A 13,743-nucleotide genomic window follows, 5' to 3' on the forward strand; every position below is an offset into this window, starting at 1 on the left:
TCTTTTTAACAAGTTGAAAATACTTAGTCTCTCGCATAGCAACTGAGCGATCACACTTCAGAGTCACATCGCAAATCGCACCACGTTTCAATATGTTATCATCATCATATCAACCCATTACCGGCCCACTACAGGGTACGGGTCTCCTCCCGCAATGAAAAGGGTTAAGGCCGTAGTCCATAACGCTAGCCAATTGTGGATTCGCAGACTCCACACACCTTTGATCAGATTATCTCAGGCATGCATGATGTTTTCCTTTACCGTTGAAGCAAGTAATATTTTAATTGCTCAGAACGCACATAACTTAAAAAAAGTTATGAGGCTAGGCTATCACCGCTTACATATATTGTTTATAGTAGCTAATAATTCACGGACCAAACATATGGACACCCTGGCGATGTTAAGTGGAAAACCACTGCCTCTAAGCAGACCAACACTTCGCATAGCATGCAAGGAGCATGCCCTACAAAATGCATTCCTTTGTCCATCAATCTGTAATCGTGTAGGTTGTGCATCGCCAACCCAAAACACAGCAAAGTAGAAATAAGCATAGCGTAATTCTTTCCCGGACGAGCTCTAAAAGGTCACAAAAAGCTGTACTACTACTAAACTGAAACAACATGTTGCGGAAATGTCTCCTGGAAGCACGCGCGGCTTCAAGCTACCGACAATATTCTCTTTAAAAGAAGCGGCCGACAACAGTCGGATCGGCCTCTGCGGAGTGTAGACTTCGAGGTCTCCCTTAGCTTCCGCAAAGTAACGCAATTTATAAACCTTCCTTGTAAGTATTCAACAATTAACCTTCCAATGTACGTTTCAGGAGCCAGTTCAGCAGTGTCATCGGACTCCGGGGTGTGGACGGGTGGCGAGGGCGGAGACCTATCACCGCGCTCGCGGCACCGGCCTCGCAACCTTGAGATGGTGATGCGTGGGTCTCACAACTTCCACCTACGAGAGCTGCAAGTTGCTGACTTGGATATAATGGGTAAGCGCTTGTTTTAAGGAGTTACCTTTTTAATCATCTTCTTTTGGTTACTGGCTTAATCCCAAGCGGCACAATTTACTTCGCCAATGAGGCCAATTCTGTTGTCAGTATTCATAAAGCTGCCAATTTAAAACATAGTTTAAGTACAGGTTCATAAATGTGTTATACTTTTCTACGTTGTGCATAACGAAAAGAATAGGTCTGTAAATTTAGATCATGCGCCGTAGCTGTTAGTGCTGAAAAAATTGTAAAAGTTGTCTAATAAAAAAAAGTAGAGAAAATTATGGAAACAATTAATTGTAAGAAGCCCACAATAAGAATTTAGTTAAATGAATCAAAACTAAGTACACTTACATTTTATAAAACTTAACAGCCTACATAATACTAAACCAAGGTCACGTAATGAAATTTAAATTAGGTACTTTAATTCATTAATCAAAGTGCTTCATCTGATAAAAAAACAATTACGCAAATATGACTAAGAATCACAGATAAATCGATCTACAGACGTCATTAAAGGAAGAAGAGAGACCGTCTTTATTTCTTCTTAATCGGTTTAAAATACTGTCATTTGTTTCAGATGAAGCTGTTGTGACAGGCCATGCGGTCATACCTCTACCGAAATTACCAAGTTCATTCAACGACGAATCGTCCCCGGAGAGTGAACCAATCCCCACGTACATGCCACCGTCTCCCATCGCTCCTAAACCCATGCCCATACCAGAACCCAGCCAAAGTCAAAACTCACCCATGTCTACCTTAGAACGCTATAGAAATAGAAGTAGGCCCAGTAGAATTCAAACTAATTTTGAGTACAAAGATGAAGAGAAGTTATTATTGGACAGAGCACAACCAGAAGTACTTAATAAACAGGTAAATTATACGCATACTTTCAACAACAAGTTATTCATCAAAATAATATTAATATAAGCTTTTTAGCTTCATTAGTTCTTAATTCTAGCTAATATTAAGTTACGGTTTGACGACCGATCTTCATGTTTGTTTGCATATTATACCTAACTTAACTTATAACACTTACCTTTAATCCAGAAAACAAGGATATTTTCGAGAAGCTATTTAACTATCCTAGAGGATTGGTAAATAGCGTACAAAGCGAAAAGTACAAAGTGAAATGATCTATATTTAAACGCGGTCGAAGCCGCGGGAATTAGTTAAAAATATTAATTCTTTGGTTGCATGGAAGAGATCTCATTGCTATGTAGTCTTTTGTAGCAAAGAGGCCGCAAAATTGCAGCATCTATGATCTATCTAACTTGCTTTATGTATTCTCATTTTCAGTTTTATTTCGTGATGTACAATAAAAGTGATTCAGAAATTCATTTATTGTTTTCAGAAATCATTTATAATGTCCTCAAGTGGAGTGGCATCGCCTGCCACCGTAGACTCTAGTAAGGAATCCAGTCCGTCTTGTAAAAGCGAAGCCAGCCATTTTGGTAACAGTAGCGCATGGCAAACCAACGCTGCTGGTGAAGCTATGGCTACAAGGTATATTTCTAAATTATAAGAAAAATAAAATATTTAGGTCTCCACACCATAGAGAAAATATTGATCATTATAGCCAAAAAAAATGGCAGATGGAAAAATATTTTGTGTAGCAAACATATGAAAATATAGTTTAATAAAATAATAACAATATTGAAAATATAACTTTTAAACGACGTCGACGAATATGAATTTTTAAACAATTTCATATCGTCAAAAACTATAATTACGAGTTGCAATGAGTAGCTATAAGACAATTAGTAGAAGTTGAAGTTGTACCAATATCTAAATTGTATCAGCTGAGATAAAATATGGCATAGATTTATGACACTGAAAGCAGAACCCACTGAAGTCCATGATTACCATAAAATTACCATAGACATCGACTTTCTCTCACACTTAAGCAAAAAAAATTAATTAAATTCACTGTTTTCATTACACTAAAGGTCTCAAGACGACGTATCAATTGCGCTCAGCGTGTCCAGTTGCGAGGACGACAAATCTAAACTAGAAATAAAAGAACCCGAAATAGAAGTTAAGAGGGTTGAGGTAGAAGTTCCAACAAAAACTATAGTTATAGCGGATGAACCGCCCGTGCCACATCCATTACTGATGAAATCGCTTACTTTGAGCCAACATGATTCCCTTCGAGGCACTATGATGGGTAAGTCTTGCTCGTCTTCTTTTATCCTATTAACGGTGTTAATTTTATTTTTTATTTATCAAACGACAAATAGTAATTACTTTATTAGCATTAAAAAGCAAATTAGCTACTACTAGATGACGCTACAGACGCTATAAGACTGATGTGAAAGGCATATACTAATTTCGGCATCGACAGTAGGAGAGCCGTAGCTTAATTGGTGAAAGCGCTCAGGCCGCGATTGCCCGAGAGTCGCAGGTTCAAATCCTGTCGGTTCTGAAAATTTTTATATGCATTTTAAATTTATAAAATTGATAATTCCTCCAAGTGTAGGTAAAAACACTAATAAAAATTATAACAAATTACGTCAGTATATAACTAAAACGAATAGCGACTTTTGCATGAGTTTCCTCAGCAAGGCGCTGGATATCCTATCCGTTATATTTATATATATACTTAATCAGTCAAATGAATACCAGCTATTAGTATACCTGGAACAAAAATAAACAGCAATGTCTTATGATGTGAAACAATGTGACAATTTTTTTTTTATTCAGGTTCAATGACAAGTTCGAACTACAGTACGACTAGTACATGCACAAACCAGAGCGCAGAACACAACTTGACGCTCACACTCGAAGAATCCAAATTTGATATATCTGCTCTTGAAACATCAACACAAAGTCTACTTGATGACGAGACTTCCCCAGCCGATAGCCTGATATCATCTACAAGCACGAGTGACTCAAATAACGATTTGCATGTTGAGAGAGAACCACCTTCAATTTCAAGTGCATATCAAACTGCTAACACAAAGACTAGAACTCCAGAACCAATAATGGAAGACGAGGATGATAGAGTTGATGGTGAAATTCTACAACCAGTGAAGGAAGGAAGGTACGTTGTAGAAATTATTATATTAAAACCATTTTAATAAATATTCCTTCCATTTTGGTCCAAACCAGAATGACTAGTTGTATGAGAGTTGCTTAGCTAGTTACAGGTAGTTATTAGGTACCAACGGATCAAAAGTGCCATCTATGTGCCAATTTGAATAAATAAATATTTGACTTTGACTTTAACATACTATGATTAAAATGGAAAGTGATCATATTGTAGAAGTGTAGTATCTTAAAGAAGAACAACGATTAACCCTTAAAAAATAAAACACTGGCGAAAAAACATTGATTAAAACGAGAGAGCTTGTCATGGAACTGTACATTTACCTTATCATAACCACGTAGGAACTCTACGCAATGCGCCGTATGTTGAGTTATCTGAAATGGTTATAAAAAGTAACCAGGTACCTCCTGAGAAAATTTTATCAGATAAACCCAATATCTAACAAGTTCTGGCCCAACTCAGGTTTCATAGTTAAGCATGTGAACCACTCGAATAATTATGAATTCTTAACATATATCCTATAATTTCTAACATTACTTATGTCATTTTAGTAGTGACGGCTCAGGAAGCGGCGAAAGTGGTGGCAGTAAGGACGTAACTCCACCTTCACCTGGTACTCCCACTCATGCATCCGGATCATTATCCCTCTCCGATGGAAGAGACTTCTTCGACGATGAAATTGCCGATCAACCTGCATTGCTATTTAGAAGTAAGTAAATTCAATTTCGCTATGTAGCGATAAGGCCGCCAAATTGTATACTTTTTGTTAAATTTTTACTTATAATTTGTTATGTTTATGTGGTGTACAATAAAAGTGTATTCATTCATTCATTCAATAACAATAATGGCTAATATAACAATTGTACAATAATGGCTTCTTCTAATAGAGAAGAGAATTTACGTTAATGACTTTTACGCAATCATGAGATAAATGTCTGCACGGAAATTTCGACAGTATTTTGAAAATAATAAGCAATTAATAGGAAAATCCTTTTATGGAGCACTGGGTTGGTACACACTCATACACCAAGCGCTCAAGAAGGTACTTACCTTAATTAGAAGATATGTTTGACCAATTTTAATTAAAAAATTAGTTAATAAGATAACTGGCTTGTACAATGGAATTTTATTTGAAATAAACGTTATTATTATTAATAACAAATCCTGGAAATAATCTACTACTTACAATAATATTTACAAAATATATACGCCATCTAACTGTTTACTTATGGATATGGTATTATTACTAACTAACTAACTTAACTACAAACTCAATTACTAAGTTAACTATTGCCCCTTGGAATTGTTAGACTTACCTGTTAGGTTGGACCAGTTTTCGGGACACGACAATTTGGCAATATACAAATAAAACCCTGGAAATCAATTTATAAGTACACAATATTACTTACTATAGATAAAATTGCGACTTTTAAGTTCGAGGTATAGAAAGAAGCAAATTTTACCCAACTTTAAAATACTTTTATATCCAACTCGTTCTAGAGAATTTCATTTATAACCATCTAATACTTTGAATTTGTCTGTTCAGTTGCAATTTTTGCCTAAGATATAGAGGTTTTGTAATACTACAATTATCACTGTATTATCTTATGTTAGTTTACGTTAGTAGTACCATATTTTAAAAGGCGATTATAATTTGTTTCGCATTTTTTTATTCTTTGTGTAGAAAACAACCACGGAAGTCCATCAGTCAAAAGGGCAGATTCGGACCCAACTAAAAATCTCAGAAAATCGAGAGACCACGTCTTGTCAAGTCCACAAACTCAACGGAGTCGAAAATGTGAGTTCTTTTTACAATTTTAAATAAATTTAACAGAAGCAATAACAGCATCGCTTTTGGGGAGACCGAGCTCGATCCTCGGCATCCATCTTACTAACTAACTTTAAGAAGTTATATGCACTTATAATTTAAGCAAATAAATATCACTTGCTTATATCGTAAGGAAACCTGCATTTTTGTGAATTCTCCATACACAATGGCTACCTTTTTACATGGAATAAATGCTTTTAAGATACATCTCATGCCATAATACTGTACTAAGTAATATACAGTTTAGGAGCGCTGTGCGTTTTAATAATTTATATATCACTTGCTTAAACGGTAAAGGAAAACATCGTGAGGAAACCTGCACACCTGAGAGTCTTCTCCATAATTGTCTTAAAGGTGTGTGTGAAGTCTTCCTATCCGCACTTGTCCAGTCTAGTGAACTACAGTACCTTGAAAATGAAAAAAATAGTGTGATGATCGAAAATTTTATATTTCGAGTTTGTTTATCAAACAAGACGTTTTTGTGGTGCTCAGAAAAGTTAGCTTTTACATCGATGCAAATCGTTATAAGTATATATTATAAAACAAAGTCCTTCTACGCCTCTTTCTTTCTGTCAGGGCGCGAAAAACTCGAGAACCACCGAACAGATTTACATACGGTTTTTACTAGTGGACAAAGTGATTAATGAGGAAGGTTTAAGTGTAAAATTCATTCACGACGATTGTGAAATATGTCTGAAAAAATCATTTTCATTGTATACAGATGAATACTACGATACTAACTACTATTAACTACGAGCTTTACTGGCGTGCGCCTCGAAAATTATTAATGTAAATATATAAAAATAATGTACCTACTACATGTTTGATTTCGGATTGCGGGATTTGTGAAATACCGGAAGTCGCGGGCAACAGCTAAAGCTAGTTAGTAATAAAATGTAATCAACAGGCACAGGTCGCAACCCGGCAACTGAAAGAACACCATCCCTAGATACTCTCTCAAGCCTCGCTTCAGATGATCTCATGATGGACAACGACTTGGCACAATCCATCTCCAGCCTACAAAGCGTCGACGATTACATCGAGAGGTACCTGTTCTTACTTTTTAATAAAACCTTGTTGTACTCGTCCTACCACAGAAAAGAAAAACACCGAGCGGTGGGCATTTTTCTCCTCTAGGGTTTCGGAGGCATTCAATCAACTCACACGAAACGCTTTCATCCACAGCCGGCCACTTAATCCCCTACAAGGAAAGAGTAAAAATACATCTTCTAGACAAGTATACTTTACCTAAACCATCATTGGTTTTATCTACTCTACTGAAGTAGAAGCGAAACGGAAGCCAATGATGTTAATTTGTGAATAGAAGATTAAAAAAAATAACAAAATACTAAGGGCTAAGATTACTTAATGTCGTTTGACATCAGAATAAGAATTATTTCCAGTTCAACTTCCATTCTAATTTCTATGACCATGAATGTTACCAAATAAATTTATCATACCTATGTACAATAATTTTATTCAAATAACTATGCGATCCTAAAAGAAGAGTTATTATTTATCCTATTATCATCTGTTTCATGGTAATATAAACTTTCACAACAGATTATATAAAATAATGGCTACAAAAATGTAGTAACGTCTTCCAACGAAAAGCTGACGAAAATTGCTGGATTTCATTTTAGATGCTTATCGCTTTTTAATAACAATGTACCTAACCATTGTTTGCATAATGCGGGAAAAATAGTAGATTCATGCTTTAAAACTTCTATAATCTTGAGTAAGGCAGGTTATAAACTCATGCCATGCCTAAATAAAAAGCAACGATAGTATTTCACCGTTCGTTCTCAGTTATATAAATACCTATTATGTATATAAGGTATTTTCTCGTAAAGCGAATTGAGATCTGCACTACTTTGTATAATTGAACATGATGTAAGTTATAAAAGTGTTAAGGGGCTTTCTATAGGTATATGCCTGTCAAATGCATGTTATCTTTTACCAACGAGCAAAAATTACGATAGGTTTGAGCCCCGAGAAGCCCCCTGAAAGCGTGATAAAAAAGAAAGTTAAACCTGCGAGAGATTCTTCGAACAATAGTCCCATAAAAATTAGAGATACTAAATAAAACCTCAAAAAACCTACTACTTTAAAAGTTAAGGTTAGTATTCTATATAAGTATTTTATGATATAATATGATATGATGATAGTGAAGCGATCAAAGCTGAGTAGCTTTGTGTCTGTTTTAAGAAATGATGTATAAAAGGAACACTTGGCTTAATAAACCAGGAAAAATGCACGATGTAATTTACCTACTGCTATAACTACCACCGGTTCGGAAGGCCGAATTTACCAACAAGAAGCCGGCAAGAAACTCAGCATCATTGTTCTATCTTGTGTGAGATTAAAGCATTTATTAAAAAATTCGTTTATTTTAAAAATTATAGAATAGTAGCTTCGATGTATTAAATGTAGTTTTATACATTCTTTATACTTATTTTTTTATTTATTTATTAAACTCTTTATTTGTATACCACAACATTAACAAAATATAATAAAAATAGAAACATAAAGAAAGAAGTAGAATACAAAAGGCGGCCTTAACTCTTAATAGCAAAACTTATGTACCTTACTTAAGTACCTTTGGTATCATGTTATAAAAGCATATACCTACCTACTCAGCCCACAAAGGTTTTCCGCACTTTTCCAAAACGATATGCTGATATCACTTATTTATGTCCGTTTCTAGACGAATCTTTATAAGATCTGTGTGGTATAGTGCATTTAGATTGAAGAAATTATAAATTGCACCGTGCAGATATGAATGGTTTTCGCGGAATATAGCAAATTAAATCCAATGCTCATTGTATTTTATGGACTTCCGCAAAATAAAGCCTCCTTCTATCTAATATTTAATGTAAATATGTAAATAAATACGGTATTGGGTATTTAATGCCAACTAATATTATGAATACGAAATTGTGTTTGTTTGCCCTTCTTTCTCGTCCTAAGTAAGCAACCTATCGACTTGAGTTTTGGCATAGAGTTATTTGCAAGGACGGAGAGTAACTTGGGCTACTTTATATTCCAGTAATAAAACTGTTCCCACGGGATTTGTATAGAACCGTAATAAACGCGGAAGAAAACCAGACAACAGTTAGTGATGTCTATATAACTTCTCAACTCCACACAGGCTCGACAGCTCGTTCCGCAGTGGTCTCAACTCGCTGGACGAAAGGCAGTTCCACCAGGAATTATCCAGCTCGAAGACAGCTATCCGGCAGTGGAGCCAACTGTTGGAGAAGAACAACTTGCTGGACAGGCAGCTGGCTGCGATGGCGCAAGGGAAGATCGCCTCAGACTCTCTCACTGAGAGCACGACGAGTCTTAGCAAATTAGGGTGAGTTTATTCGAGATATTTCTATTCAATTAATCACTTCCACCAGAGCTCATTGTGGGCACTTATTGCAGTTGGTTTTTCTCTGCCCTTTTCTCCAGTATCGCATTTCGCAAGCCTTACAAAGAAACGTGACAAAACGTCGGAATAGTTAAGCATTGTTTTGTCACACTTCTACTCACAGCACTTTCCAAATGCAAAAACAATGAGTGTAACACACGTTCATACGCACACACAAGCCCTTGTAAATGTGAATTCGAGGCATTTATTATAAGTTTCCTTCTATATGATTTTATATGAACCGTGACAATTTACTTATTTATTTAATAGGAAGCCAACGTTATATACAATGCCTTAAATTTATTATAAACATATAATAATAATATGAATTATAAATTGTTTACCCCAATTACAGGCTAACTCTGCATGCATCATGAAATATAGACGTTCTTCAATGAACTTAAAACTGAACAGATAAATTTAAAAAATACAAAAGATACTAAACCCTATAATAAAAATAAAAGAGGATTGACAAGTTAATTTAAATATTTATTTCAGTAAATTCACTTTAATTTCACGTAACGTGGCATTTATTTATCACGGCACTTCTTATTCTTTCTGGTAGTAAAAACTTTCGACTGACTAGAAACTATGAAATACCTACGTATTTCATAGTTTCAGGAAATCTGAGTTTTAAATTTTTGGTATCGGTAGGCGGTTATAATGCAGATACCAATTTTAATTTTTATCCACAAAAAGATGATAATTTAAGTTCTAAAATACATTTCACGAGTTACGAAGCGTCATAAAATTTAAACAACTTTTTTATTTGGAAAAAAAAAACAAAACCAAGGATGAATAATAAATGTTACCTGCTTTCCAAATATAGGACAAATAACTGAGCTCGGCGTATATTTATGGTAAGTAAAAGTCGTGCCACGTAAAAAAGCGATGCTGGTTAAACTCCGCATTGGATAATTAATAAGTCCTTACATAAAAAAATATGAAAAATATCAATTTAAAAATATTATTTTGAATGTAGCCTGAAAAAAATCTATTTGTTCTGACTGTGTAATTGGAATAAAATTCACATTAGCTGGAGCTCTTCATAAGGACCAATTAAAATACCATTTTCACAAATACAACATAAATAAGGACTAGTGACATAATAAACTTATAAGTATAATATACCTAAAGTTACGTTAGTAATATGCATCATTGAATATAGTATATTATGCAACAAGTCCGGTACATGGCCTTTTACCGTCGAGGTGGTAGGTATAAGGCGCGTGAGATGTAAGCGAGCCCGATACGGAAGCCAAGAGTTTAATGAGAAATGTACTATACGCGCTTTATACGACGATATCATAACGTTTGTGAGGAATAAAACCAAGCTACAGTTTTAAATATGTTCTCAGAAAATTACTAACCATTTTCGCCGTTTTTCTACTATATGAAAGTTTCGTAGACCGAGATTGGTGGCAACAGATTTTTCACTCACGATTCGTGCTTCAACTACTGTTTCCGTCGGAGTAAAACTCTTTATGCAACGAAATTCATTATGAATTGTGAATATTTTGATCAAATTAAAGAAAATGCGTACATATTATAGCAGCAAAATACTGCTGCCCGGTTAAATTAAAATCTTCATTCACGTAACTTGCAGTGAGATACAAACTTAATCTGGATTTCGTAAATAAAACACAAGTGCAGTAATGTTAAATAAAACACATACAGCCTTATATCGATGTCATATGGTAGTCGTTACGAGCAAGTGTGATGATATTTTAGTATCTAAGGCCATGGGTTCTCTTTTTAAGTGACGTGACGTATAGGAATAATTTATAGTAGCCAATAACAATTCAAATTAAGTGTAATTTAGTGTTCTCTAATTACTAACTAAAGCTTATTTAGAACGTACCTAATTACCTATGCAGTTATAGTGAAATAAAAGGTGCTTGCTTTAAAACCGACTGAAAATATCAGTGGTACGGCGTTCTCTTTTCCATGCAAGTAAAGTTATGCTATTTTAAAAATATATAATGCTTGTATGTGCCCAGTAGAAAACAAGATAGGATCTAAAAATTTATGTACTAATATATAGCATAAATACTGGCTGTGGTTTTTTCTTCCCTAACATATATATTATAATTGCTAAAGTGTCTTTGTGTATATAAAAATCTTTGTGTCACGGTGTATGTGGCCAATGAAACGGCTCGACCTGTTTTTATAAAAAAATTATGTACCTGCCTTTGGTAGGTATGAGACTTGGAAGGCTGTAAAGTATATTTCATACCGCTGTAAAGTATACTTTTTTATTCATTTTCTCCAAGAAATCAAATTCCGAACCCGAACGTAAACAGCTATAACAACCATTACGAATCTGATCTTACTTAAATTCTGATCACGATTTTCAAACCGTTCCTTCCGTTTCAAAGTCAGTGAGTACTTTAATAATAATTGAATTTTATTTAAAACATTGCCAGTGAAATAACAAATCAATGTAAATACATAGTTATGTTTGTTTATTGAAATTATCAAACAAAAGATAGCGACGGACAAAGGCGATTCTACGGATATCGCCAAGCATTGTCAAACAATCATCACTTTTATCTTTCCAATTATTGTTTACAAATTCCTTGGGAAAATAATTCTTAAACACAAATACTGTTCATAATTAGTATCGGAATTCTTGTTTGTGTATAATGGGTTTGTAGGAGTAAAGTTTTGCAAATAAAAATAAACAATGATGGATATATAGATAAAGTCTTTTTATTGCACAAATTAAAACAGAAAACAAGAAATAACAAAAACAAAACATATATATATATATATATATATATATATTATATATATAAAATGCGCATAGGCGGTCTGATTGCTTTAAGCGTCGCTGTCTCCTCCAGACAACCCTTTATCGAATAATGAAGTAAGCGAAAACGGGATAGTGCAACAGGTTGATATGAGTGATAAAATAAATTAAATACACTTTTCAAACTAATTATACGTAAAATTTAATTAAATACCTATAAATATATATACATACATATCGATTTATATATAAATAGATAGAGAGTGATAGTGAGATGTTATTACTTGATGACCAAGCCCTCAAAACTTTTTTATCCACGGTTCCGACAAGAATGAATAACCGTTTTCTAGACAACAAATAACAACCATTTGGGTTTCCACGCAGCATTACAGATGTCAACGCAAACGTATCTTATATTTATAAAAACTGGAGTTGGAGTTGGGTCTCCTCTAAGAATGAGACGGCCTTAGTCCACCAAGCTGGTCAAGTGCTGATGGGATTATTAAAAATTATTTGTGTGATATAAATTAAAATTTAAAAAACGCACATAACCCTGATAGGTAAAGTTGCGTGCCGGGAATCGAACTCGGTTCCCTCGAAAGCCTCTCAGTTCCGCCGAAACCGAAGCCTTAGCACTAAACTACAATAGATTTCTCATAAAAGAAGTTAAGTATTTGGATTAATTAAACATTGGAAGGTCAGATATCTTCACCTTTAACAGAAATTGGAGCCAACGAACAACATAAATATAAAAAATAATAGGATACAAGAGGTATTTTGCAACAACCCACGTCTATACCATAATCTTGTGATATAAAGATTAGTCGGTCGGTTTTTTGCCGCTATTCCTAGCCTGCTATAAGATTTAAATCACAGTTTAGAAGAACCAGCTTTTAGTCGCATTCCGTTTCAAATAAGATACCCAACATATTTATCTACCTACAATTTATTTAGTTTTAGATCTACGACTGTGAACTAGATGCCTGCTTCATATTTATCAAGTAGATCCGGAAGAGCAAAGAAGGGTATATTCCGGAGGTTAAACGGTGCTATCATACATATTACCTATGTTTCTGTAGAAGATAATAAATTCTTATCTTTTCTATACATGTGTATAGACAAAATCGTGTTAAGGACCCACAGCTGGGCGTAGACCTCCTTTCTCATCGGAGAAATGGATTAAAAGTGGGTTGGTGTGCTATAAATCTTTCAAACTACACAATATGGTTAACGTTATCTTACTTATTAGGAACACATTTTTTCTTTGTTCCTGAACAATCATGTCCTAAAATCACTGTAATTTTATTCAAAAAACCCTCTCATTTTATGTTTTATACTAGAGAAAGATGGTTTATATAAATTTAGCTTATTGCCAAGGTCTACTGCTTTCAAAGCCATATTTACTGGATACAAGAATGTCTGCCTATTCGCCAACGCATTTTTTGCATTAAAGGCCATTCCATAGCAAACAAAGCTGTTAAATTTGAACTGGAATTTATAACCAATGTTTACGCAGTTGGAAACGCGTTTGTTTCAGTTATGCGTGATTGTTAAGCATGTATATTTGCGTGTTTTTCTTTAGTTTGCGCTCTTGCTTATGATAACGATCAGAATTGTTGAAAAGTCGTGATGAAATCCCACGATGATTATTAACATTAATATTATGTTAATTTTGAGACTTTTTTTACCAACTATTTAGGGATCCTTCTTAACC

General features: G+C 34.5%; 1 protein-coding gene across 12 annotated transcripts in view; it reads left to right on the top strand.

Moving 5' to 3' along the window:
* The window catches only part of LOC120626133, a 130,732-nt gene that overhangs the window by 70,834 nt on the left and 46,155 nt on the right, over positions 1–13,743 (top strand). For all 12 annotated transcript variants that reach the window (XM_039893418.1, XM_039893425.1, XM_039893423.1 and 9 more), the window contains 9 exons: positions 821–985; positions 1,566–1,858; positions 2,340–2,491; positions 2,935–3,152; positions 3,689–4,028; positions 4,586–4,743; positions 5,719–5,832; positions 6,770–6,908; positions 9,014–9,220. In XM_039893418.1, the coding sequence (XP_039749352.1) occupies positions 821–985; positions 1,566–1,858; positions 2,340–2,491; positions 2,935–3,152; positions 3,689–4,028; positions 4,586–4,743; positions 5,719–5,832; positions 6,770–6,908; positions 9,014–9,220 (1,786 nt within the window). The remainder of the gene's footprint in view (positions 1–820; positions 986–1,565; positions 1,859–2,339; positions 2,492–2,934; positions 3,153–3,688; positions 4,029–4,585; positions 4,744–5,718; positions 5,833–6,769; positions 6,909–9,013; positions 9,221–13,743) is intronic.

Source organism: Pararge aegeria, chromosome 9 (genome assembly GCF_905163445.1).
Source record: "Pararge aegeria chromosome 9, ilParAegt1.1, whole genome shotgun sequence".
NCBI classification, from domain to species: Eukaryota; Metazoa; Arthropoda; class Insecta; order Lepidoptera; family Nymphalidae; genus Pararge; species Pararge aegeria.